Here is a 24,652-nt window from a genome sequence, read left to right as displayed (position 1 = left end):
AAAGCTGTCTTCTACATAGAAGACAAAGACAATGTGTTAAGGAGGGGCGTGGGTGAACATAGCATCAACCTTTCTGTAAAAGAGAGCACAGGAGGGGATACGGGTAATGTGGTCTTAAATATGAAAAGAAATAACACAGACAAATACCATTGGCAGAAAATAGAGCTAATCATCTCAACCATGACAGGAGTAGAAGTAAACACAACAGGGTTGGGGACTGAAGCTCCTCAGACAGTAAGCAAACGCATTGCTGAAGTGTTCTTGAGCAACACACTGAGTCCCTACAAAAATCAATAGGGTATCACATTCAGTGTTGTAGTAATTGATAGGTTGGATATTTCAGCCTACATGTTTCAAATGTATTTTATATCTTGTATGTAGGGTACTATACAAGAAGGTTAGTCTGGGGACAACCTTCACCCACAGGAATGTGTAGAATCTATTATGAGTTTGGGTACAACTTTCACACAGAGGAATTTGCACCAGAAACACAACTGGTGTTACAGAACGAGCTGAGAGGGAGAAGCTGCAGATTTTCAACTGCCCATGGTGGAAAAGGACACCCAGATGGTTTTCGAGATGAACTGAAAAGCAAGAATGTGACAATGCGAGAGGCCAGGGTGGGGATGACTCTGAGGTCTCCATCACCTACCGATAGGCTCTTTCAGAAGGGACAGTCGAGGAACGGTCAGCAGACGGATCAGCGAGGACGGGGAGAGTGAGAGAGGACGGATTTTGCTCTGATGCTTATCGATGTAGGACGAGAAGATATGCGAACGGAAATCATTTACTTACTTTGTCACTGTAGGGTATTTCAATATCAAGTGCAAGTTGAATAAAAGATGTGCATGAGAAATTCAATGCAAGGGTTAATGTTTCATGTAAGGGATGTATTTGTTATAATCGTCATTCAAAATGTATTCCAGGGGTTCATATTGTTGCATATCACATTGTAGTACTGTATCTCAATTAGGATAAAAAAGGGAGGATTGATAGGTTGGATATTTCAGCCTACATGTTTCAAATGTATTTTATATCTTGTATGTAGGGTACTATACAAGAAGGTTAGTCTGGGGACAACCTTCACCCACAGGAATGTGTGAATCTATTATGAGTTTGGGTACAACTTTCACACAGAGGAATTGGAGCCAGGAATGTGGGAATCTGTTAGGAGCAAGTGCCATAAAAGGTGTAGTTTAAGAGTAGACTGTTGCACTGAAATAGATAGCTTGAAGTGTGTGAGGACAAAAAGTATAAAGGAGGAGTTATTCTGATGTTCGTAGAGACACTATGGGTACATGCACTTAGGAGGGTGTACACATGGTTATCTTCCTTTCTAGGAGAGAAACCTTGGCATATACATTTGGTGCATGTCAACTGTTCTGTTTGTTTGTTGTGTGAATAAAGCTGCATTAGTCTGAACTCATTGTACTCAGCATTTGTTCAGTCTCCATCTCATTTCCAGATATTCCCAGATATCAGTACTGTGCAGTATGACACTCACTTTACTTCTAACACAAGAGCCAGAATCCCTGCAGCGATCGGAGCCGCACTGGATGTTCCTGGAAAGTGTGTTACACAGCCATCATCGATGTTGGTCACAGTGACCTGGAGAGACAACCAAACCAAATATGTTACAAGATACAGCTATGTAGATGTCATATCAGTTCATAGAGTAAAACGATGGGTGCATGTGAGCTGAAATGGATTTCTGTGGGAAGCCGTTGGAAAAAAAATGCCGCTTTACAGAAAATCCGGCCAGTGGAGTTACCACACTGTAGCAGCCACTAGTGCTGGGATGATATGTTTGATGATTCTTTTACGATTCCTGGGCACCGGTTCAATTTGTATTGCGATTTTCATCTATCGCGATTCTAGAGGTATTGCGATTTGATAGTATTGCGATTCTAGAGGTATTGCGATTTGATAGTATTGCGATTTTCTTTTTCTTCTTTAACAAAAACAAAAGTTGAATAATACACAGGGACAATATATCATGAGACATTTCTAAAAAGTAATTGTTTTCTAAGAAGAATGCACATCACGTGTCTGTCAGTCTGACATTTATTACATTTGTACAGAAGTACAGCATGGATTTTCTGTATTTGGTCTGTTTTGGTGGCGGCGGTACCTTATAAACTATAAAATATTTATGTGAATCATTGGTAAAAATTAAAAGAAATAACAATAATATTGATTCTGGGGAAAAGAATCAATTTTAAAAATCACACATTTTTTTATTTTTCTCCCACCCCTAGCAGCTACTGTATTAGACATTAGAAGACACCAACACAGCTTTACAGTGATGATAATAAAAAAAAAAACTTGTGTGACCACCTGCTAATGTGAGGCTGAAAAGAGCAGGCAGACAAGCAGACAAAGGTGATATCACACTGATAAAACTGGCCTGTTTCTGTAGCCCTGGAGTTGGCACTGCGTTTCTTCCTAGCTTTTCACTGTTACCTCCACCATCAACACCTAGGCTTCTTCCTCTCCCTTTTCTCAGCCACTACAGCCATGCTTTACCTCCAATTAACACTTGTTTGCTTCTGGGTGTGTGTGTGCGTGCGTGCGTGCCCAGCAGTCACCTAGGTCATTTGGCAGGCCTCCAAAAATATCACACCAGTCGCTGCTCTTTAACAGGCTTCTCACAGCTCACAGGAGCCAAAGAGCAGGGCTGCTTACACACCCACCCCCCACACACACACACACACACACACACACACACACACCCACACCCACCCACCCACACACACACACCCACACACACACACACACACACACACACACACACACACACACACAGACACACACACACACACACACACACACACACTCTCATTAATGATAAACACTGTTGTTAGATGTGTGAGGCGGTACATGCACACTAACCAGAGGTAGTGGGCCTCCCACGCCGGCCCCTGTCAGAGTGACGGCCATCACACCGGGGCACGGCTCACCGAAGAAGGTGGGCTTCCCTGTTTGAGAGACAGCGCCGATGGCAACGGTGTAGATGGAGTTCACATAACCGTCGGCACCACAGTGGTCACGCATCATTCCACCATTACCTGCCGCCCACACAAAGACGCTGCCCTTCCCACCTCGGCCCTGATAACACAAACAGAGGCTGAGAGTGAGAGAGCGAGTGAAAAGATGAATTGCATAAAGAATGTTTCCATCTAGTGGTCAGCAGAGCATGTCAAATATCACATATGAAAATATGCAGTACATCACACTCTGTATATTTACATAGTGCTCAATCATATGGAGGAAAAATAGGATTCCTTAGTCTAGAAAAAAAAGCCACAATTCAAAGAAAAATATAATTTTTTAAAGTCACTAATGTTGGGCAAGTTGTTATTTTTTTGATAGAGTCAGTTAGTGATAGTAACGTTTTACCCTTGGTGAAAACAATGATGAAAACGTTTGAGGATAGTTATGGTTGTACCGAGTGGATATTAGAGAATTTAGTCATTTTTAACTTAAATTTGTTTTTTATTGTTTAGATACGCACTGCTTTATCATACTCACAAGCACAGATTACACAAATCAAACCTGAAACTAAAAGTTAACTAAAGCTACAAAGCACATATGGCAGAAGCTGAAAACCCCAAAAAATGTCAGGGGTCCGATTTGGAATACACTTAATGGACGGATAATAAGACGGGCCCCTGGGCTCAGACACGTAAAAGATGACTTTTGCCGTTCAATTGATAATAACTGTCATTCAAACCGTCACTGTGACTTCATGAGGGGCGGTGGGACCCTTTGAGCCCTTGGCCCCTGTGCCAGTGCACAGTATGTCTGCACAGTGTGTCCATCCATTGCTTGGCATATATTAACACAATAGGATTGTATCTCAAAAACACCCAAATAAGCTCATGCTATTGGAAAGAACACCCATCGACTGGTGGAAAGATAACTTCTTTACAGCCAAGTTTAAATAGCACCAATTTTCAATTATTTCTAAATCCCACTCTAATCCGAAACACTTGGTATGGACACTGGACAGTCATTTTAAACTCTTGAAAATAAATGGGTGTGCATTTAAACTCATCTACATAATTCCAACGCTGGACATTTTGTCTTTCCGATCTCAGCTGCACTGACAGTGTGGATGTCTGCATTACATCTGACAGACAGCAGTGTGAACGTGGAGATGAAAGCCGTGCCTTGTGAGTTCCTAGCCGAAGGGCTTGCGCTGTCAGGCTGTGCGGCCCGTCCATCGCGGCCCCGTCGTCCCGCGGGCCCCAACTGCAGACGTAGATGTCTATGAAGGGGATGTTGAAGGTCAGCGCTGTGGCTTCCATGGCATCAGTGACGGAGCCGTCCAACAGGCGGATACCTGAACGGATCCAAAAGGTCATACAGATCAGAGTTCGGAGGGAGGCTTGTGGAAAAAAAAAACTAACATAAAATGTACCAGAAGAGCATTTATTTCATTCTGATTCTGCTTCAAAACAGACACAAGGATTGTGTTTTTACATTGTAAAAGTTAATGTGATATGCCACCAACACACAGTTAATGTAGTAACAGAGCTGTGACTAGCTTCCTGGAAATAATGGCTTTTGATGTTTTGCTGGATTATCAGTCAATCAAAAATCCTTTTAGAAACAATATCCAATATCCACCCTCATGGATTTATAACATGTGCTTTAATTTTCTTGTGGCGTGGTGTCATATATATATACTATATATATATATATATATATATATATATATATACACATATATATATACTGTACATATATATGATAACATAACTCTCAGTGACAAATGTAAAATAGAACATAAAAAAGGCTTATGACACATTGAAATGGCTATACTGCTTGCAATACTTGCAATATGACTGCGGCCATAGCAGCCAAGTTTGCCATGCCATGTTAATATTTTAACATCACTGAATAGCTACAGTGAAAGAAAGCTGAGGTTAAGTATTTTCTTCTTTTCACCTCCAGGGAGCATAGAATGTGTCACACTGATTTAGCACAGTATGCTATTAAAGTTGTGAATTGCAGCCAAAATGACCCAATATGTAGCATACACATAACACGTGGTTAGAATGATTGATTATTTCACATTATGTAACGTTTTGTCAGTCCACTACTGAAAAATTGCAACAAAAAGAGGCAGCGGTTCAGGCTCAAGCCAAAAGTGTGAGACATGTGCTTCAACAGAGTGATTGGCCGCTTGCTGTAAACACAACATTGAAGTATTACACCTTTTCATTTGAACTTATTAGCAAACAGTTGCATATTTACACATGCAGCAGATTCAGGGCAACATTAACATTCATTTGTAGACGTGTTTCTGATGAATGTACTGTACCTAATCAGAAACATTCAGGGCCAGATGTACAGACATTTGCTAATGTAGGGTTATCAGCGCCTTGGCCAACCCGCAGAAAGCGCACGCTGTGATACTTGAGCTTACGTTGTATTTACCAAACCTGCAGTTCATCAGGTAATCAGCGCCTTTCTCCGCCCGCTATACTGTAAATTGCGCTGTAGCAACCTGGTGCTATGATAGGGCTGAGTGCAGACTGCGAAATTCACTGCTGATGCTAGGACTGTTTGAAATGATCCTGATGCCAATATTTGTAATGTAGCGAGGGGTTTAACAACTAATGGAATGGAATGTGAACGCTGAGTCGGAAATTCAATGTCATCTTTGATTTCTTCCAGTAACTGTAATATTGCATTGCTGCTTAATCTGTAACACTGAATGATTTCCTGTTCACTCAACTGAAAAAGTGTGATCTTTGTGGCAAAAATCTTTTCAGCTGGTTTACTTGGCCTACGTCTTCGTCTTGCTCGGATTACTGCCGCCATTTCAACAGGAGCCGTGTGTGAGGCAACCCGCTTCCTGGTTTACACCTGCTTTTAAGGCCTAGTCCACACGGACACGGGTATTTTTATAACCAGAGTTTTTTCTCTTCCGTTTAAAAAAAAAAACCCGTCCACACATGCTCGGTTTAAAATAAATCTCCGTCCACATGAAAACATAAAAAACACGCTGTCAAGCGCTGTCAAAACATGCCACACCAGCAGGCGGCGATATAACCCAAATCGTAAAGTCACTTTGGCCAATCAGAAGCCTAGAAAAAAGTTACATCCTACTCATCCGCCATTGCAAAGAATCGTCAACAAACATCAACAAAGCAGTTAGCGGCGCACAATATGACGTCAAACACAGCGGATAACGGCGCACACTCTGACGTCTCAAGGCAAAAAACCCGGTTATACTGTCCACACGACAACACTCTAACCGGCGGTTCTGAAAATGCTCACCCTGGCCGGAGTTTTCAAAAATGTTCGGTTACAGTGCCCTGAAACTGCGTTTTCGTGTGGACGGAAGGCCGAACCGCGTAAAAAAAGTCACGGTTATGAAAATACCCGTGTTTGTGTGGACATGGCCTAATAGGAGGAGAATTTTCACGCACTTTACGCTTCCACTCCCATCTCTTTATGGGAAACTCCCACTTTCCCCTTCACCCTCCCGTGAATGCATATGCATGACACGGAAAAGCACAATGTGCCATTTTCAGTTCCTGGGACAGGCAGTTTTTACCAAAAGCGTTAGTACATCTGGCCCTCACTCCCCTTTTAGCTCTGTTTTGGTCCCTACCAACTCCCCTCCCCTTAGCATTATCAAAGATATTCCTCCAATGGACTTCAGATGATAATTTACTTAGAATTAATAAAAATAATAATAAATAACATAATAAAAATACTGATTATAACCACTTTAAGACTGCTTAATGTGGCCAATTAGCTGCTAAAAATCCCACACAATCTGCACCACACAGACTCCCCAAACAAAAAATAAATATAAATCAAATTATATAATATCAAAATATTACTTTTGCTTTCTTGAATACAATACATTTCCATGTAGTCATATCATTTCAGACATTTATGTCCAGTCCAAATTTCCTTTTTCTAAAGAAAATACATTGAGAGGGATTTCACATGAAATGTAGTTGTGAGTTTCCACTGAAGAGTATTCTCAGATGAGTTTGAAAGGTGATTGTGTTGTAAAATCAAATCAAATGTTTCTTCTTATTGTCTTAATATATTCTGCTCTCCATGTATCAAAATGTTTTTCAAATGATAAACATACATCCATTCCAGCTGATTCATCATGCTATCTAACCGGAGCACAAACATTCACTGAGACAGACAGAAGAGGTAAAGCTCAGTCGATCCTCATTGTGAAACAGCAAGCACGAGTCTCCACAGCACCCAGTAGTTCCACATGCATCTTTCATTTGGGTCTCGCACCTTCATCTCCTGTGTGCCAGACTCTGTTTATGAGTCGGGATCAAATAGACTCAGCAAGGTGAAATTAAGACTAACTTTGGAAAGAGATTCCTGGTCTTGCCTTTTCCCTCTTTTTGTCAATTCTGCAAGAGGCTCTCATCAGCCGCTGACGAATGAGGAAGGCTCAAGGGTTAAAGATCACAGAGCAGAGTTCAAATGTCAGAGTTCAACCGAAGGATTCCTCTATTCATGCTCCATGTTTGGTGCTGATAACACCACTGGCTGATCGTTCATACGGCTGTGTTCAGATCTGAGTGCTGTGGGATATTTCTTTTACTCAAACATATCATGTACTCCTCATTAACTTGTGGTTTATAGAACTCTTAGAGTATCCTATAAAAAAACCTTTGATTTCACATCAGAAAATGGGCTATCTCGTGTATTCGGTTCATTCATCCCTCACCCATGTTACAACCAACACTAAAAAACCCATTACTGAAGCTCCCTCTAAAAAATGAGCTGTTAAATAGGGTCAGCATGGCTCAATAGCAGCCAGTCACCGTGTAGTCTGTTGCTGTCACACAAACCCAAAGCATACATTCACATGAAATAAATGACATACTCTCAGTCTTTTGCTTTATCAAGAAATATTCAGGATCACTTCAATTTTCTAAAGCTTCATCTTAAAGGCTTTCAAACAGACATTTGCTCCACAGTTGATGAGGCTATTTTCAGCTGTAATTTGGCACCACAGACAAAATGTTTCTGCTGTTAATACTTATGCTTAACCAACAAGCATGTAACATGTTGATTTTCATCCAAGCCAAATATGGCACAAGCCCTTTAATTTGCAATATCATACCAAGTTGTAAAAGGCTTCTTTTTTCTTCTTCTTTAAAAAAAAAAATGATGTAACACAAAACAAAACGAAATGTTTGGACAGTCATCCCTTCATAATGTGGGCCAAAAATGTGTTTGAATTGTACATTTTTGAATAAATGAAATGCATGTTGTTTAACGGTTTTCTGAGAAAAAGCAATATAAGGTTCAATATGGGTTCAAGGCATGCTGTCAAAAATCTTATTTTATCAACTTCAGGAAATGAAAGGTGAAAAATTGATTAGTTGGTCATCTGCCTCTTTATTTAATTTTTTGTTTACATCAATTCAGAAAGCTACACTGTCCCTCACAAACAAATCCACCTTGTTATTATTAATAATAATATTAAATAATGCTTATGTATAATAGTGCATTTGTTGTCTAGATTGTAGTTGCTTCATAGTATTCTCCAAATGGAAAGTGATTTTTCTATGCATTTTATTTTTGCATTATCACAATAGTGACTACTTTAAAAGAAATTAGTGGCCCTCGACAAGCGTTTTTGAAAATGCCATGTCTTGGCCACTGCAGCACACCCACAATGCACTGCCTCCCACTGTCTTGATAACCTGTATTGTTTTCATCACCTCCAATCCTGGCATTGAAGGCGATGCCCACACCACAGTAGGAGTTGTTGGCCTCCATGGCAACTTCCCCTGCACATCGGGTACCGTGACTGAAACAGAGGGGGAATAAGATGACAGCCACTTACTGAGACTCAATATGCAGAGATGTGAGATGTCTTTGTTTTGGATGTGATGACCTGAGCACACCCCAAATTAAGCCTGGACAGACAATTGCATACAGTACATTCTGATTTTAAGACTGGTACAGACAAACACCAAGATACTGGAAACTGCAGCTCAAACCAAGGGAAACATTCTGCAGCTGATTCCCTGTTCATACACAGCACTGAAATTATTGAATTTTTGCTTGACACCTCACATATGTTGCTGTTTATTTACTTCATTTTCTAAATGTGTTTAACATATTTACCATTACATAATTTAGTAATATTACATGTGAGAGTACAAAATCCTTCAGTGGGCAAATTTACCGTTCGTTCGTTTTTTTCCTCTTATCTGTAGTGCCATTTATCAATCTAGATTGTTTTGTTGTGAGTTGCCCAGTGTTGGAGATATCGGCCGTAGAGGTGTCTGCCTTCTCTCCAATATAATGGAACTACATGGCTCAGTTGCTCAAAGCGCCCAAAAAATACATTTGAAAAACTCAACAGCAACTAGTCTTTTCAGAAATCATGACCCGGTTACTGAAGATGATCCATCCATTTTAACGGGAGGGAAAACTGATTGACCGGGGAACAGACTTCGACACAACACCTGTTCTGTAAAACCCAAAACTGGACCAAACATGAACTAGTTAAAAATGCAAAGTTATGAACCATAAACGTGAACGTTTTATCTCTGTTGCTGGAATGTAAACTACCCCATATCCAATAAAAGAACCGCTAACATTAGCCTAAACTCTAGTCAGAAATAGTTGACCAGCTTCCACACTGAAGAAAAACTACACAGTGGATATGGCATCATTAATGGGGCTTTTAAAAAAATGTAACCTGTAACCCCACAAAATGCTACAAAATGTTAGCTAATGGAATGCTCCGTGGCCTAACACTGGGTTCGGTTACTGCTGTAAGTTAGTTAGCCTGGACATGAAAATGTTTACATCTTACTATAGAGCAGATAAATACACTGTTTAATCCATTCTTACACTTTCTCTTTTATTTAAAGGTGCTCTAAGTGATGTCACACATTTTTTGTCACATCTCCTCACTATCTGCGAGCTGCCTGTCCCTAAAAAAAACTGCGCCAACCTGCACCACGAAACATAAACAGTGTTCTAGCCAATAACCGACAAGAAGGATTTGGGGGTGGGGGTTCGGGGGTCAGTGCGCGGAAGGGAGGGGGGAGGGGACGGGATGAGGAGGAGGGAGGGGCGAGATAGCCTCCGTTTTGTCTGACAATACTTTGAACATCAACAAGAAGCGACGTCACCCAACATTGCTTAGAGCGCCTTTAAATCGGTCTGTTCGTTGACTCTCCCAAGAAAGAAAGGTAGGACAACAGTCATTACCTATTCTCCTCATCTCTGACAGGCATGGGATCATGAGACAGGCCGTGTGAAGAACGCAGGTCAAAACTGGCGAGAGCCTCCTGCAATCCAGACAGAAAACAAATGGAACATAGTGTAACACAATGGAACGCTTGATGCACAAAAATCACAGTGACATGACAGGAAATGAAGGAATCCCATGAAAAGCTTGTGATACTGGCACTTGAATTAGTCTGACAACATTTTTCTCCTGACTGACGGCAATCACTGTCACTGAGGAGATGCCCGTGACTGTGTCTGTGTGGTTTATGTGTGCCTCATGAAAAGTGAACATGTTTGAATGACTTGTTTGCCAGTGTATATAGGCATAACGGGGAGGATGTCTTGGCAGCAAACCGTACAAGAGCAATTATTATCTCTCTCCAGCCAGGCTTATCCATGCCAGACAATCTGCTCTGACAAAGCACAAGTTGGCCTGTGTGCTTCAAACTGCCTATAGGATTATAAATGACAAGGCAGGAGCAAACAACACTGCCACTCCACATATGCTTTATGGCTAGCCAATGTAACACCAGCCTGACAGGATAGAACAGCTTTATCACTATACTAACATTTTATTGTCTCAGGTTTTAAGTAATATAGAAGTTGGGCAGTTTAAAAGAAAGACAATACACAGATTTCGGTCTAATAAAAATCCAAGCATGTTTGTGTAACCAAACAGGACTGATGGGAAACTATGACCTCATAAAAATAGAACTGAATTAGAAATTACATTACAAACCGATCCCTGAGATCTACAGTACTGTAGATCTCAGGGATTGGTAAGTACATGAGATCACTAGAATGGTAATCTAGATAAACAATGTTCCACTTCCAGGATTGCTCCGGTGCCGCCGGAAATTCAGCCAGATGTCCCTCATTTAGGCCGGATGTCCCGTTACCTTCCGCTTTCTTTGTGTTGGCGTTCTAACCTCCGGTGGATTTGTGAGGACTATGGTTAACTGCTCCTCAGATCTCTGCGGGGTAAATCCAGACAGCTAGCTAGACTATCTGTCCAATCGGAGTTCTCTGTTGCATGACTAAAACTACTTTTGAAAATACACACGTTCCACCAAAACAAGTTCCTTCTTGAGGCTTTTTAGCAGAAACACAGTTGCGCTTAGCGCCGCCCATGACGATTGTGATTGGTTTAAAGACATGCCAATAAACCACAGCATGTGTTTCTCCCATCCCAGAATGCTTTGTGGACTAGCCAGACCCTCTAGGTCTGCCTAGGTCTGGCAATGCGAGACTACTAGAATGGTAATATTTTACTGCCCAGCTTAAATAACATTTAGCGGCGATCAGTTATTGTTCAAACATCTCATTTTGAGTTTACTTACAAAGTTTTTCTTCAGGTCCTTGTTTGTGTGATCTACACCTGAAAATGACAACAAAAAACAAAGACAAAATTCTTTTTATAAATTTGTCAAAACTCAAACTATGATCTGAACACTGAGACATTTGATGCTCTGGACAAAGATGTTTAAAAAATCAACTCCACAGTTTTAATGTTTTGGTGCTTAAGTGCATTCATTTCATTATTTTCTGTGGAGCCATGAAAGAGCCGTTTCAAGTCATTTGAACTTGCAGTGTGGTAGACAGGTTATTAAAACTGTGAAAATCTGAGTACCCTACTAATTGGTGTAATTAATTTGCCAAAATGTAACGGTGAAGTCTATTTTTCAAAGCAAATTTTGTCAAGATCCAGGCTTTGCTGTGTGAGGTACTGCACCTGACTGATGGATGAGTGACTGAACAAACTGGAATAGAATAATCTCTCGTCCCTCAAATTTCAACTGCATTCATTTTGCCATCTGTTTGATTTCTTAGTATTTCCTTCATTGCACACTTTTTCCTGCATATTTTATCATTCTATTTTTCCACATCAGTTGCCTTTCTTTCACTTGCCCCCTCGCCGTCCTCCCCCTCTCTCCTCACCCCAGCCACCTCCTCCTCCCCCATCTCTGCTGCATCAGGGCTCCTGTGGTCTCAGCGAAAGACAAACGAATGAGGGCCCCAGGAGGGCCGTGCCTGCTCTGCCAGACATCACTCACACTCTCTCTCTCTCAATCACACACACACACACACACACACACACACACACACACACACACACACACGGGACCTGGCAGCCTTTGTCCCATGCAGGCCGTGCCTCCGGGTTGTCATGGTAACCTACCATCAGTTTTGCCGTTGAGGCCTGATTGTGTTGAGCTCAAGCAGGATGGAGCTCTGGGTGGGTGAAGCCTCATTGGAGCCTGCCATGCCATGCCATGCCATGCTGTGCTGGGCCACGCCATGCCAGGTCAACTTGCTATGTCCTATAAAACCCACTGATGCTTTATTCTCTCCTCATCCACCACTTTGGATCTTCTTCAGACACACATCCTCCTTTGCTGGTTGGCTGGTTTGTTTTTCTCTCTGTATTTTAACCCTAGTTGGAGTTACTGATGCTGGGAATCAAACTCTAGGGCTACGTTCAGACTGAAGGCCAAAGTGACCATAATCAGATTTTTTCATGACAGTGTCACATCGCATCCGATCTTTTCCAGTTCTGATTTGGGCCACTTTCATATGTGCCGGATTATTTTAAATGCAACCTCAGTCTGGACAGTGAGATGGGAATCCATGCGACTCTGACGTCACTCTAGAGCTACCATGGTCACAATTCTGCGGTTTCCCATAGACTTTACATGGTGAAAGATACGTCTAAAGTTTGAATAGAGTTTCTCAAAAATTCAGAATAACCAAACACAAACTCCTCCTCCTATCATGGAGACTCTTTACTGTAGGCCGTGTCAAAAGAAGTAGCACCAAGTAGTAGGCACACTGTCAAAATTTCTTGCGGAATTTTGTAGTTTCTTTTGAGATACTGCAACTTACCAGTCCGAACATTTAAATTGTCCTTATTTAAATCATTATGTTTTAAAAGTTGTAACATGCCCTAATAGCCAAATCCAGAGTTATTTAACTAGGCGTAATAAACACATAATAAACGACCCGGCTGAGTCGCCCTGCAGGCCCATATGAAAGTTCTCCTGAGTTCCTGTAGCTGTAATAATGGATATAATGGCTGCAATTCATATGCTGTGAAGCCTGTAACGTTATTAATGTCTCTGTTCCCAAACTGCCGGCTATCAGTTCGTAGCTAGCGGTAGCTAGTAGCACTACCTAATAATTACACCTCTTTGGTTCTCTTAATACATTCAGGGGTTTATTTTAATAAGTATTTAAACAGGGTGCTGCATGTTACTCTTTTGCGCATGCAGGTCACTTTCAGGCCATGCCCAGTTCATACGTCTGATGCGGGCCACATTTAAAGCAACACTATGTAACTTTTAGCGTGAGCTGTAGTTCCAATGAGACAACCTGTAGGGGGACTGAAGTGGGAAAAGTTACATAGTGTTGCTTTAAAAAAATCGGATCTGGCAATAAATGGGAATTGAGGATTAAGGCCTGCAGGCGGAACGTAGCCGAGGTCTCTCCAACATTGAAGTGTGTCTCAGGCTTTTTTATTCCCTGGGATGAATACAAATTTTTACAATTGTTAAAGTTGCATTCTTTCAACCGCTTTCAACGGCATCTCACGATCTCCATCCACTAAGATGCGGTTCAGAATTAAGATTGTTTTGTCAAACAACTGCAATTTTATGTTTATATCAAATATGGTTGATTTTTTTATATATATATATATATATATATATATATATATATATATATATATATATATATATATATATATATATATATATATATATATATATAGATATATATATTCTCAAGGGACCAAGAGAAAGGGCTCTCTGGCCAACTTTTAGTCCTTGCCTGGGCCAAGTTGGATTTCCACTACGAACACAAGGCCAAGCGAGCATGCTGGGCCGGTTTTTGCATACTATTGATCTAAAGAGGTGTACTAAGTGATACTGCACTATGGGGCAATATAATGTCTTCATATTGAATTCAAGTGATTCATTAAAGAGTTATGAAATGTCAGATATATTTTCCAAATAATCTTTAAAAGTACAAACAAAATGCCATTGGAGATAATTGATTGAACCTGAATGGTTAGATACAACTGAGGATAAGTGAGAAAATGATTTTGTCATTTTGGTCAACCAACCCTTTAATGTTCCCTTGTACATATCGCAGCAAACACAAATGTAACCAAGTCTAATCACCAATTAGGGAGAACCTCTCAGGCTTTTATATAAGAGTTAAAACCTGAAAATAAGATTAAAACTCCTTTGGAATTAACTTCTTTTCCAGTTCAGGTGAGCGTCCCCTCAGTACATAAATGCAACTCTACAAACATTGGATCTCTGCCGTTACGTGAAAAGAATTGCTTGTCTGCAGGAGGCTGCTTTATTAAGAGTTAATCTTTGTTTCAACTCACTATAAGAAAGACGCCTTAGTGTGCATTCACACGTTCTTGCAGGGCTGGGCAATATATCAATATATTATATCGATATCATGATATGAGACTCGATATCATCTTAGATTTTGGATATCGTAATATCGTGATATGACATAAGTGTTGTCTTTTTCTTGTTTTAAAGGCTGCATTAAAGTAAAGCATTACTGGTGAACTTACCAGACTGTTCTAGCTGTTCTATTATTTGCCTTTTCCCCACTTAGACATTATGTCCACATTACTGATGATTATTGATCTAAAATCTAAGTGTGAAGATATTTTGTACCAATTGATATTTTGTACCAATTGTCAACCCTAGAATATCGCCGCAATATCGATATCGAGGTATCTGGTCAAGAATATTGTGCCCTATGTTCTTGTGCCTCCATGTGTGTGTGTGTTTCAGAACACAAAGACGACCACACGGAGTTGCCTCAGCGTTTAAAACGTGACACCATCCCTTCTGCAAGTTTGTGATGGAGACATCTTTGCGAATTTACATCAGGCTGCTCAGGAGGGGACAAGAAACAAGTGAGCAAAGGATGCAAGGAGGAAGAAGTAATGGAGAGGCAACAGAGGGAGGGGAAGGATGTCTGGAACTATAAAATCTGCACCCAAACCCACTTTAGACTGAAAGTGTGTCACTCTGGTACTGAGTGTGTGACACTAGTAACAATGACAACATGTGGTGTGTTGATAATCACATCACTGGGATAACAGGCAAGGCGGGGTAAGGCAGTTTATTTTTTAAAGCATATTTTATACGCAGTGGCAGTGTCTTCCAAAAAAAAAAAAAAAAAAAAGGATTAAAAAACATTGAGCACATTCAAATGAAAAAATCAATAAGTACAGGGTGTGATTTTTCGGGGGGATGCGTGGGATTTCTCCCTTTCTGGTCTACATATCCCTGCGTCTGCTGAATTATTTTTATCCCCGGTGGGGACAAAATGTATCAGCGCTACTTCCAGGGGCGTCGGACTGGGGGTAAAACCAATACTGATTACCAGGGCCCAAGGGGAGAGAGGGCCCTTGAAAAGTCTGGAATATATTTTATTTTACCTGGATATTTTCATTTCCTATTTCAATTTAAAATTTAAATAAAAGTTAGCGTATTGGCTGAATAACTTAGTTGATTGACTGACTAAATTTTGTATACAAAAAAGACTATCTAAGGTCTCACCCACCCCTTGCTAATGCGCCAAATGGTTTAGTCCATCTGCACGCATTTTCTTTACGTTAGCTAGTTCAGTTGAGCGTCTGGTGGAGCGCAAACTTCTGCTGTAGAAATGTCTTTATAAAAGAAAGCCAAATCAGGCTACCAAAAAGAAAGGAAAGACAGGAGAAGGAGAGAAAACAGAATGAGGGGAAACAATTGGTAACTGACTTCTTTTCGAAGAGAGGTGAGCACAAACTAGAAAACCAAATCCATGGTGCTAAACTGCTTGAATATCTCTGTGACTGTTAGCGCTAAAAACAGACTGAGACAACCCATTGAAAGAGCAGAACATACACTTTCAAATGATAATTTGGTTATACATGTAATCTGAGCTAAAGGCTAAATAAATAAACTACAATAACAATACTGTTTGCATACAACACACCATTGTAATAGCCTAATTTAAAACATGTTTAATTTTAAATTAATAGGCTATAATGTCTATAATTAGCAGTAATAGGCTAATCAGTGTCAGGCTTGGTAGCTCATCGGTAGATACATATCATGTCAACATTATAGTTATGTCAGATTTAGTAGAAACATTGTGAAACACGTGGCCCTCAGTTTCAGAAACTGTCCCACCAGGGAGTGGGGTAGCAACAGACCCCTCATCCTCCTCTTTGGATTTGAGACAAGGTGAGCAAATATCAAAATTAAAGCAAACCATGTTTAGCCCTTTTGACTGAAAGGTGTTAAGTAACACTAACATCTTAGTGTGTTTTATTATATTAGGTTATAATTAGGATAAGAGGTTAATATCAGATGTATCCTTCATTGAGAAGATGTGATTGAGGATGATGGGAGTGAAGACAGCAGGGAGCATGAGTGTTGCTCTGTGCACAGTGTGGAAATGAGAGATGAGGAACTGGAAAGTAGGCAGAGCAGTGCAGACCAGTTTTTGCACAGGATCCAGGACTATGGCCAGATAAATTGACAGATGATCAGAGAGACACCATAGCACGCAGGCTGGCAAGTAAAGGTACTGTTAGGTATAGCAGGGAAGAGTAGGGAATGGCGGACCCAAAATGCAGAGAGCAGGCAGGCAGGCAGGAGAACGTTTGAAGAGGAGGATTTATTAATAAAACACAAACAAACCAAGGGAGACCTGTTAACGGCAGCAGGCAAAAAACGATTCCAAAAACAAAGACCAAAGGCATCAAAAAAAAAACCAAGGGAATCCAAAAACAGGAATAACCGGGAGCGCTGACACTGGGGGACACAAAACACACAAAATGATCTGACCCCGGACAAGGGGAACACAAAGACTAAATACAGAGGGTAATGAGATAACACAAGACAGGTGACACAAGGCTGGGAAACAGGTGAAACACATTAGGCTGGGCAAAGCAATCAAAAAGGAGGGAAACACAAGACAGGAAGTAAAGTGGACTAGACAGAAAACCAGAGACTTCAAAATAAAACAGGAAACTGAGCAAAGACAACACAGAAAACAGACTACCAAACTAAGACAACACCAAAACCATAACAGGTACAGAGAAAACCAACAAAATGTAGGAGTAACCACAGTTACTCCTACAGTTCAGTCGGAACATGGGGGCCCATCAGGACTGCCTATGCATAGGGCCCAGGGTCTGGTGCTACACCCCTGGCTACTTCCATTATACATTATTCATTCCATTATATACCTAAAATAGAAGTATTTTAGGTATTTTATTAGTAAAGCGCTGTAATGTGAACAGTCTGTAGTGTGATAGAACAATAAAATCCAAGCTGCAGTTGCTAGTTATATTTAGCCGCTGCAGAGCTCGGGCACGCCAGCTACCAGCGGCAGTTGTTTAGCCGCCAACAGGTGACTGTGAGCCAGGTACAGGCACCGCCAGATTACGGCCCTTTCAGGGGCCGAGGTAGTGGAGTTTAGCCAGAAAAAGTGAGCGTCATGCGTTGCTGACAGTTAAGTTTAGGCACCAAAATGACTAGTTAGATTGTGGTTATAACACTCCAGAGGAACGATCGAGCGTTTCCTGGGTGAAAATATTTTTTTTTCCCTGCAAAGTGAACTCTCTGGCTTGAAAGCGCTGTGTTTTATGTTGACACCACATTGTGCTATTTCATTCTGAGATTATTGTCTATTGGATATTAAAGTGCATAAGTTTTTTTTTTTTTTTTAACCAAAGCAGAAACCTTAGAATGGGTCTAATTTGTTCATATGTCTTTGTTTTGGCTAGAAGTCTGGCAGCTGCATTTTGAATGAATGAATGAATACCTGAAAAGAGTGTTACAATAGTCTGACCTGCTTGAGATTAGGGCTGCACCTAACAATTATTTTCTTGATTAAACGATCAGTTGTTTCGTCAATAAAATGTCAGAAAAGGAAGAAAAATGTGGATCAGCGTTTCCCAAAGCCCAAGGTGACCTCCTCAACTGTCTTGTTTTGTCCACAACAATTCAGTTTACTGTCACAGAGGAGAGAAGACACTAGAAAATACTCACATTTAAGAAGCTGGAATCAGAGAATTTCATTTTCATAAAAAATTACTCAAACTGATGAACCAATTATCAAAAAAGTTGGCAATTAATTTAATAGTTGACAAATAATCGCTTAATCTTTGCAGCTCTACTTGAGATAAATGTACCGATTAACTTTTCAATATCGTGTTTGGACGTGAGTACATCATGATGATAGCTGATGATATATTACATATTATACAGTATTTAAATTGATAAAGTTGTTGGTACAGTAGACAATTTTCCTAATTATTTGTCCTATTAATGGTACATTTGATATTGGTACGTAGTTGTTATATGACATCTCTTCCTAACTACACTATGGAAGATCTCAATGGCTTGGCACGTACATCTGTTTGTGCGCGCTTCTCTGCAGTGGACAGATATGTATTTGGATCGGGACTGACACATGCACAGCATGAGCACGTCTGCTCAGAGGTGGTGTGTCACAAGGGGTCAATTTGAGCATCAAAACACTGCAAGTATTTACAAGGGTGATCTGAGTGGAAAAAAATTCAGTCAGGTGCATTGACTCAGGTAGCGCCATACTGCCAAATATCCAGCCATAAACACACTCCAACACAGTCCAAGGTCTTCTGAGTGTGAAAGTAGAAAGCCACGTCCCACAGTTAGATGAAACACTGTAGGTGGTGAAGCCAATGCAAAAGCTTCCATGAATACAAATGCTTTGAACCTGGCTGACCCAGTCTAGATTGTGATTGTGCAGGTGTGTGTGTGTGTGAGTGTGCGTGTTTGCTGCTCTGCATGTGTGTCAGCATTCAGCGGCAGCAGCTGCACTCTATCTCTTTGCTCCCGCAGCATTCACACAGGTCCTCGGGGTCAAACACACACACAAATCAGCCACAGAGATGTGTCGGAGGCCATTTTGAGCCGACGGTGAGTCGTGCCTGAGCTGCCGCTGCAATGAGCCGACATCACTTCAGAGGAGGCCCCCACCACACCTGGGGGCCCCCGGCTGGCTCTCGCCGCTTAGCTCTTCTCAGTAGGAGTTACTGTACAAAACAATTGAGAAAAAAATCTACAGGCTGCTACTGAAAAGTGGAGTAGGAGACACATGAGGGAGGAGGTAAGCCATAAAATACTGATAGCAATAATTCTGTAATGAAGCTGCACATGGCTGATCATTTGTGTTTGCAAGTGTGAAAAAGGAAAGGAAATGTGTGTGTGTGTGTTTGTGTGTGTGTGTGTGTGTGTGTGTGTGTGAGAGAGAGAGCTGCAGAGAGACAGGGGTGTGTATCACCACCCGCAGAGGGTGAGACTTCCTGGCCCTACACCTCCGTCTCATTAATCAGCTCGGTATTTAAGAAGGGCTGGAGTGAACACTTGCCTGTAATTAGCTGGCTTTGTCAAGGATGTGTGTGTACTTGTGTTTGTGTGGGTTTGAAAAGTGAATGGCAAAGAGAGAGAGATCTTGGGGAGAAGACAGTTTGATGAGGGATACGGGGTGGAAGGTTTGATGCAAGGATGTAGAAAGAGCGTGGGTGATGGAAAGCCTGGCACAGGGAGGAAAGAAGACGAGGACAGGAGTGAGAAGACAGAGTAGACAAGTTGGAGAAAGAAGAGAGATGGAGAAAATGACTGTTTAGAGCAGTGGGGGAGGTGAGAACTAAATAAATGAGAGAAGCCGTATAAGAGAAGACTGAAGGGAAATGAAAGGGAGGAAAACATGCAGGGAGAGAGCGGGACAGAGCAGAGGGTATGTGAGGATGGAGAAGAGGTTGACTTCTAAAGTGGGGCATTAGTATTCAAGCGGCACGCATTCACCGCCCCCTCACCACACCCCGCTGCCCTGTCTGCCCAGCAGCCGGCTCTCCTCCTGCGGTGGACCCAGACACGAAGCTGGAGGTGGCAGAGGAAGTGTGTGTGCATTGGGACTTAAGTTCATTGAAACGCTTCCTGCAATGGCGATCTCCACTTTAGAGAAATCTTTGTTTTTACACGGCGTGTGGGTTTCAGTGTGCTTTCAGCTGCTACATTACTGTTATTACTACTATTCATAATAAACTTTTTTTACCTGCAAGTTAAACATTTTCTGTCAGTCAGTGAGGACAACTTAAACATTTCTTGGTTCTCAACCCAAAAAAGTGACAGGTCGACTCCAAGCTCCTCCTCTAATTGTCCTGAATCGGTACAGATTAAAGCATTTCATGATGTATGCAAAGAGCTTTAGGACCCTATTTTAACGATCTAAGCGCACGGCGTGAAGCGCCTGGCGCAGGTGTGTTTAGGGCGTGTCCAAATCCACTTCTGCTAGTTTGCCGACGGAAAAAAGGGTCTGTGCGCCAGGCACATGGTTCTAAAAGGTTGTTCTTAGTGTCTTCATTAATCAGAGGTGTGTTTTGGGGGTAACATGCAATAAACCAATCAGAGATCATCTCCCATTCCCTTTAAAAGCCAGGCGTGTTTGGACCTTGGCGCATTCCTATTATGATGGAGGATTTGCACCGTAATATTTGTATTTGTAATCTTCTGCATGTGTGTGTGCTGCTGTGCGTCCCTGTGTGTGTAACAAGCATAATGTGCACGCACTGTGCTAGGAGCATTTTACCAATTTGCTGTTAAAATAACAATGAAATGCTGCGTTACTGACTTTAGACCAGGTTTTGGTTGGTCAATGGTGCGATCACTTCCCACTGTCTCAAGATAGCAATACTCCCAGAATGCACCTGAACACACCTAGAGCTGGGCAATATATCGATATTATATCGAAATCGTGATATGAGACTAGATATCGTCTTAGATTTTGGATATTGTAATATAAGTGTTGTCTTTTCCTGGTTTGAAAGGCTGTTTTACACTAAAGTGATGTCATTTTCTGAACTTACCAGACTGTTGTAACTGTTCTATTATTTGCCTTTACCCATGTAGTCATTATATCCACATTACTGATGATTATTTATCAAAAATCTCATTGTGTAAATATTTTAGGCACCAATAGTCAACACTATGATATCAAAATGGTAAAAAATAGCGTGATATTTGAATGTATCCATATCGCCCAGCCCTAAACACACCTCCCTGTAAGACCAGCACGCCCATGGGCCACAGATGGGCGCAGGTGCATTTACTATTTAAACAACACAGGCGCTGGACTGCCTAACTCTTAAACTAGCAAAGACACTTGCGTCGGGTTTTGCGCTGTGCTGCGCCGGGTGTGAAATATGGCCCTCAGTATTACTCTTTTCAAAAGGAAAAACAAAACACACTAGATGTGGCTGTGTCAAATCCTGGCTCCGTCGTCCGTCTTTAAGCACCAGGTCTATTTTTGCCAATAAGATTATTTTTTGGGTATTTATTTAGGTCTTTATTTGATAGGATAGCTGAAGTCTTGAAAGGGAAGAGAGAGGTGGAATGACATACAGCAAAGGGCCGCAGGTCAGAATCAAACCCGCGGCTGCTGCGTCAAAGAACGGCGCCTCTGTAATGTCAAATTCACTTGTGAATGTATATTGGCCATTGACTTCAAATGTATATCTAATGATGCATTCCATTTCTTAGGGACTTTGTCTCAACGCCTACATCTTGTTTCTTGGGTGTTTCATGTGCAGCAATACTGCCTCCACCCCAATACATTTAAGATTTGTGGCATTTGAAGAAAATAAGACATTTTTTTTTTTACAAAATTCAACATCAATTTGCGTTACTAGAAACAATGTCACTGTTTCTCTGGATAACTCACAGACCTCATCATAAATACTTTCTTTGTTTTGTTTTGACTTCCTGTGAAAACTATTATCCTCTCTCCTGCTTCTGCTTGTAACCATTCATTCATTGTGATGCTGAAAATCTTGAAAAATCAAAGTACAGGCAACAATACTGAATGTCAGTCCCAGAACGTAAGGCCAACACTCCGGTGATATACATATATTCAGCATGTCTAATAAGTTGTTAGCTTTTCATAAAATGAAGTACCCTTGGGGGAAAAAAGGGGCGATTTTCTCTCAGTAGTTGACATATCCACTAGTAATCCCATCCGTCTCCATCAGCATCACTCAACACACACACATCATAGTCACAGAACCCAGGGTACGGTTCTCCATCTATTACATTCATAGCTCCCCGCTGCAGTGTCTGTGTTTATGACTTCCTTTTCTTCCAACTAAACTACTTCCCAACTGCTCCTCTGGTCTCCTCCACTGCTTTGCTCTCATTTGACTAATTATATTCACGGAGAACGGTGTTGACAAATTCATTTTGAAATCCATTAGTCCTGTGGCGTTGTTTAAACAATGTGCAAGTTAATGTCCATTGCTTTAATAACCCTGATTCACATTCTAATAGCCGTCTGATAAATCAGGTTATCTGCGACACCTTGTACATACCGTGAAGAGCGGAAATTAGGGAATTATTAACTATCCGTGGTGTTCTGTTGTATCTGGGTGTGTTAGGGAGAAGGGGAGAGGAGATGACAGAGCGGAGGAGAGAGAGAGAGAGAGAGGCAGAGAGAAAAGTAGAGACAATAATGGAGAGAGAGCAGAGAAATTATAGGGATAGGTGAGGTTAAAAAGAGACCAAGAAAGAAAAAAAACAAGAGCAAGAAAGAGATAATAAGGAGCATGAAGAGCAGCAGGACTAAGTGACAGTTAATCTAAATTATACTAAGGCAAAAATTAAAGAAGAGGGACTGAGGGCAGAATATGGAAGAACATACAGCGGGAACACCAGTAGTGAACATTTAAGATTCTACTTTAACCCCTTGGCGACATTATCCCCCACTTTTTTTTTTTTTTTTTTTTTTATTACAAATATCGCACAACCTTTGGAAATGCCGCACAAAGTGGATGCGAAAATATGAATCATGAAGGTGAGTTTCCATCAGCTGGTCAGAAGCAAATGAATGGATTTACAAACAGGGAAAAAGAGAAAGGCTTCCAACATTTGTGTTACACACGTTTCATGTTATTACATTTTAAATAAATGTGTTTTATTTTAAATATATAGCTGGGTAGCGTCAGTGTGGTGGTATATGTTGAATGGAATTACAGCAGACCTAAAAAGACAAATCTATTTAGAGAAACTAATAAATATTAAGTTATTCCAGTGACAATCGCTTCTCTTTAAATGGGATGATAGCGATGTAACCAGCAGAATTAGCCTGCTCCATTTACAGAGTGATCTACCAGGAATGTGTGCCTACATGCATTTGATTGGCCAACCCACTGCGTTGCCAAATGACATCACCTGCTGTAGCATTCCTGGATTGTTTTTAAAGAGGCTTCTGTGTTGGCATCCCTACAGCGTAAACACAGTGGTGTCATTGAAATGATTGAGGAAGATGCATTTTTTCCACACAGACAATGTCAATGTCAGAACACCCTAATTTGCAAAAGAAACAGGACAATAACCAGGTACAGTATATATGAACGCCCAAGTCCTTATGTGAGCTATCTCTAAATTCCCACTCCCTCCTCTGTCTAGTTTGCCGGTTCCAACCTGACTTTTACCTCCACCCTCCTCCTCTGTCTTGCCCCCTGTCTTTAACTAAATCCTGGCAGCTTCTTCTACTCTTCCTCCTCTTCCATTTGTCCAAACTCCGTCCTCCTCCTCTTCTCAACACCCGCTGAACAGAAAGAGAGAGTGTGTTAGTGTCAGTAGCCCTGCCTGTGTTGTCTGGTGGAGTGTGTGGATTAGACACATAGGCCTGATTATCTGCTTGTTTACCTACCAGCACCGCCACTATCACCACCACAGGGCTTCAAGGGCAACACCAGTGGATCATCCCCTCACACACGCCCAAACACACCCGCACACACAAAAAACAGCTAACTGACACACTGTGTTGAGCACTTCTGGTGTGCACGTGTGAGAGTGTCTGTTTGTGTGTGTGTGTGTGTCTGTGTGTGTGGTTTGAGTGCCACAGGGCTCTTAATTAAAAGGAGTGTGTGTGTTCTTCTGGGGGCGGAGCAGCTGGCAGGAGGCACTGGGGCCAGAGAACATCTGCAGGAGGCCGCGACGCGCGCGCGACACACACACACACACACACACACACACACACACACACACACACACACACACACACACACACACACACACACACACACACACACACACACACACACACACACACACACACACACACACACACACACACACACACACACACACACACACACACATATGAACACACAAACACATCATCATCGCCACTTGGCAACTGAACTCACACCCCCATGAACACAAAAATACACACTTGCAAGCACACACGCAGACCCGTTGAACGCTGCCATTGCCACTGCCGCCATACCAGTGGGACTGTCACCATGGCAACCCAGGACTGGTCA

The 24,652-nt window shown here is 41.5% G+C and overlaps 1 protein-coding gene across 1 annotated transcript in view; it reads right to left on the bottom strand.

Annotated features, from left to right (window-relative positions):
- LOC114557388 (proprotein convertase subtilisin/kexin type 4) overlaps nucleotides 1-24,652 on the bottom strand; it is a 256,104-nt gene that overhangs the window by 92,511 nt on the left and 138,941 nt on the right. The window contains exons 7-12 of the mRNA XM_028580817.1: nucleotides 11,598-11,635; nucleotides 10,237-10,316; nucleotides 8,730-8,818; nucleotides 4,173-4,345; nucleotides 2,893-3,108; nucleotides 1,505-1,608 (exon numbers count right to left, since the gene is read on the bottom strand). Of these exons, the coding sequence (XP_028436618.1) occupies nucleotides 1,505-1,608; nucleotides 2,893-3,108; nucleotides 4,173-4,345; nucleotides 8,730-8,818; nucleotides 10,237-10,316; nucleotides 11,598-11,635 (700 nt within the window). The remainder of the gene's footprint in view (nucleotides 1-1,504; nucleotides 1,609-2,892; nucleotides 3,109-4,172; nucleotides 4,346-8,729; nucleotides 8,819-10,236; nucleotides 10,317-11,597; nucleotides 11,636-24,652) is intronic.

The sequence above is a fragment of the Perca flavescens genome, chromosome 6 (genome assembly GCF_004354835.1).
Source record: "Perca flavescens isolate YP-PL-M2 chromosome 6, PFLA_1.0, whole genome shotgun sequence".
In the NCBI taxonomy this organism is placed as follows: domain Eukaryota; kingdom Metazoa; phylum Chordata; class Actinopteri; order Perciformes; family Percidae; genus Perca; species Perca flavescens.
The sequence above is the reverse complement of the archived record's forward strand: the minus strand, read 5'-3'. Positions and strand labels throughout refer to the sequence as shown.